The sequence below is a fragment of the Pteropus vampyrus genome, unplaced genomic scaffold (assembly GCF_000151845.1).
Source record: "Pteropus vampyrus isolate Shadow unplaced genomic scaffold, Pvam_2.0 Scaffold79, whole genome shotgun sequence".
Lineage (NCBI taxonomy): Eukaryota > Metazoa > Chordata > Mammalia > Chiroptera > Pteropodidae > Pteropus > Pteropus vampyrus.
The window spans coordinates 4,496,262-4,500,119 of NW_011888860.1; the positions used below are offsets into that span (position 1 = coordinate 4,496,262).

Here is a 3,858-nt window from a genome sequence, read left to right on the forward strand (position 1 = left end):
AAAAAATAAACTGGTTACAGACCTAATCAACCTTGGGCTAAAATTCTAACCCCACTTCTTACTACTTGTGTGACTATGGAAAAGTTCCTTAATTTCTCTGGTCCTTTCTTTCTCATATGTAACTAGGATAATAATAGTACTTATCTCAAGGCCATTTGAGGATCTAATAAGTTGGATTGTCTAATGAGGATCCAATGAGTCAACAAACTTTCAGATTAGCATGCCCTTAAGTCAAGCTTTTTAAAACAAACTCCCATATATAAAGGAGGGGTACCAGAGAGACAGAAAGAAAGAGACTAATTAATTATAACTTCCCTCTAGATTTCTATGTTTCTTGCCAGGATGATAAGCATATATTCTGACTTGGAGTATATTTTAATTGAACTATTCACTGAATGAATAGAAGGCCAAATCTCTGGAGTTTGTTTTATGTACACTAGTAAGTCACTGACCTGGCTCCATGTTTTCCGTACCACATAAAACTACCACAGCTAATATGCCCTTTTCTAATTCCTGAGACTTTCAGTGTGGGTTAGAATTTAAATATTACCACATCCAAATCAGGACTTGGGTTTAAATGATAAGCATCTGAAACAGGCTAGGCCATCAATCAGATACAATATAATCATGAGTTTTTCTCATTGGTTATATTAATTTCCACCTTTTTGTCATCTTGATTTCTGGTCAACGGTGATATGTAAAATCAAATGAGAAAGAACATTGGGTAGGGTGGAGTGGGGGAGAAGACCATAATCCATGAATCCTGATTAAGAAGATAGTTTTCTCTCTCTCTTATTGGACAATTTAGTTTAGTTTAGTCTGAAAATGTAGATTGCAGATTTTGCCCAGGTGCTTATCCCATCTGCAGGAGAGAAGGGAGAAAAGAAACAGAAGTTCAAGGCTACTGGTTCTTTTCAATAAAACAAGAAGACAGAGCTGAAAATCCTTTTAGATAGCACCCATTGTGGATTATATATTTTGAATTATTATACTTTAATACCTAAATGCTCAGACTACTTTCTCTGCCTCAAATGCTTTGTTGTTTTTTTTTTTTTTCTTGATCTTCCAAGGTATAAATCATCAATGGAATAAAATCAAGGTCTCTTTCTGTTGTTGGATTCTACAGTGATCGAGTCAATTCTATATGACCTTGTCTTTTCCCAAGATTTTTCAATATTAAAATTTTTCAATTATTTAGAGAGAGAGAGAGAGAGAGAGAGAAAGAGAAAAAGAGAGATAGGCGGACAGAAAGACAGAGAGATAGAGGTATAGATTGTTTTTCACTTTAAAAAATTCTTATGGTAGTCTGATTGACACTGGATACACAGAATAGGGCATGGATGAGATAAAATTTCAGATATTTAACTTTTACAGTTTAAAAAATATTATATGCCAATTATAACATTATCTCCCTATTGAGATAATGTTATAATTGGCATATAATATTTTTAGAGCAGTAGTTCATCAAGAGTTTTTAGGAAGCAGTGTGTGAAAGCAACACCTAACTGCCTCTGTATGTCTGTAGGAGTGATCAGCCAGTGAAAATGGTGTTCAAATTTTCCTGGGCATAGTTGGAACAGAAGAGACCTTACTGCTGTTGTATTTATTCTGTCTTTTCCTCCTTCCATCTGAAGGTTTCAAAGCACTTACCTGTGTTTAGAAAAATAAACTTCAAGAATTAATACATTTTAAATATTTGTTTTGTAGTTATTTGGCCTAATCTTTTTGGAATGGCACAGTGATTATACATCCCACTTTGCTTAAAATGGTCCAGTTTATTCCTATTTTACCAATACTATAGTTAATAGCATCCATTTTACTCTAAAACTTGTCTTGATTTTACAATAAATTATATATCTATTCTGGTTATGGGCCTAATCAACCTTAGGCTAACTTTTAACCCCATTTCTTACTAATTGTGTGACTTTGGAAAAGTTTCTTAATTTCTTGTGTTGCAGGAAAGTTGCAAAAATCAGACCGGCGAGAAACTAAGCAGCACTTGGAGAGTTGGAGAAGTCAGGTTTATTACGCCGGCGGTCCCAGAGGAGCTAGCGCTCTGAAGATCTGGGCCCAGAGCTCAGTTGCAACATTCCATATATAGAACTTATCTGGCATGGGCTGATTGGTTAATTTCTCCTCAGATGGTTACAAAGTGCGGGAGTTGCTATGGGTTTCAGGCAGCTACATTTGTTCTTTAGACAGAACAAGCGAAACAGAAGGTGAGTCTTTAGTTAATTTCGAGTACAGCCTGATTAGCCTTGTGAGTGAAAATTCCTCTTCACTTGGGGTCCCTTTTTTCTTATATGTAAATAGGATAATAAGAGTACTTATTTTAGGGTTATTTGAGGATCCAATGAGTTAATTTATATAAAACTTAGAACTGTTTCAAACCCATAAAGTTAGTTATAAAAGTTGAAAAGTCTGAACCTTTTCACAGTTCACTCATCTAAACCATCCCCTCCCACACAAATCCAAAGAAACAACTGTATAAACAAATACATTAAGTTTACATGACTTTAGGCAACAAAGTGTCAATTACATTTGTAAGCCATATTATACAAATAAATAACACATATACGTTGGCTTTACTTTAATACATACTTTCTTAGACATTATCACAAATGTTCTTCATGAAAATTAAATGAAGTAGGTATTATTAATGTTCTTATTTCTCAGTTAAGACACTCAGCAAAATTAGGTCTTACCCAGCGTCACAAAGAACAAATGCTAGAGCCAGAACTGGAGCCAAATTCTTCTCACTCTAAATGTCCTGTTTTGGGTACTGGCAAAGGATTAATGCTAAATTCTTAATCATTTTTATTTATTTTCAACTCAAGTTAAACTGTCAACTCAAATAACTAACACATTCTGGAATATGTTTATCTTGATTCCATTTAGGAGTTTTCACATGGTATTATAATTGCGTATTTAATTGCCCACCTCTCCAATATAAATTCTTAAATTTTGTGAGATAAAAGACTATATGAATTTTTTCTTTATCTTTGGGTTTATAGTGCCCTTCTTAATTCCCGACACACAGCGGACATTCAATAACTGTTTATTAAATTGAATAAAATCTGTTTCTCAAGCAGCATCTCAGAAAATATCAGTTAAAGAAATATGCTTCCTGACTGTCCAGTCCCTGTATTCAGGCTCCCTGTTAAATATTTTGAAAAGAAGAAACAATCCATTTACCTGTAAATGGATCTGAGGTGATTGATCAAGGGGATTCATGGAGAACTGAATTCATATCTCTTCCTTTTTGTGACATTTCTTCCTGGGTACTTTACTAAGATATGCTAGGCATATCCTTTGCTTTTCCCAAGGAAAACTCCTTACCTGGGATCCCTTGTCATATTATTATAACCTCTTAAAAAGACAGTATATTATCTCAATATAAAGTACTTACTTTCTAGATCCATAAAGATTTTCATAGGCATTAGAATCATTACGACTCTGCTCCTGATTATCAATGGTATAATTAGATTGGTAAAAATCAGAGTCAAATTGTCCCAAGTTTGACATCCTGAAAAATAAGAGTGTTTTTTACCAGAAGTTTATCAGTCAATAAAACTTCTTTTGAATATTGCAAAGGTTAATTGACAATGTGATTATGGCTGGATCCCTATCAGAGAACACGGTATTCTTTCGATGGGGTAGATTAAGTAATGGGGGAAGGATGTAAAAATGTATGCTAGAAAGTCATTTACAAAACATGTATCTTCAATTAATTTTTCTGAAGTTTCACTCACTAGGATTGTGACTTTGACTAAATTGACTTTAATTGCTCTGAAAGAACTATAATTCTTCCTCAAATACTTTATTCTCAGCAGTTTAAGGGAAAAAGTTTAAGACTTG

The 3,858-nt window shown here is 33.9% G+C and overlaps 1 protein-coding gene across 1 annotated transcript in view; it reads right to left on the bottom strand.

Annotated features, from left to right (window-relative positions):
- The window catches only part of YIPF7 (Yip1 domain family member 7), a 32,231-nt gene that overhangs the window by 25,723 nt on the left and 2,650 nt on the right, over positions 1 to 3,858 (bottom strand). The window contains exon 2 of the mRNA XM_023532243.1: positions 3,410 to 3,526. Within this exon, the coding sequence (XP_023388011.1) occupies positions 3,410 to 3,525 (116 nt within the window). The 5' untranslated portion in view covers position 3,526. The remainder of the gene's footprint in view (positions 1 to 3,409; positions 3,527 to 3,858) is intronic.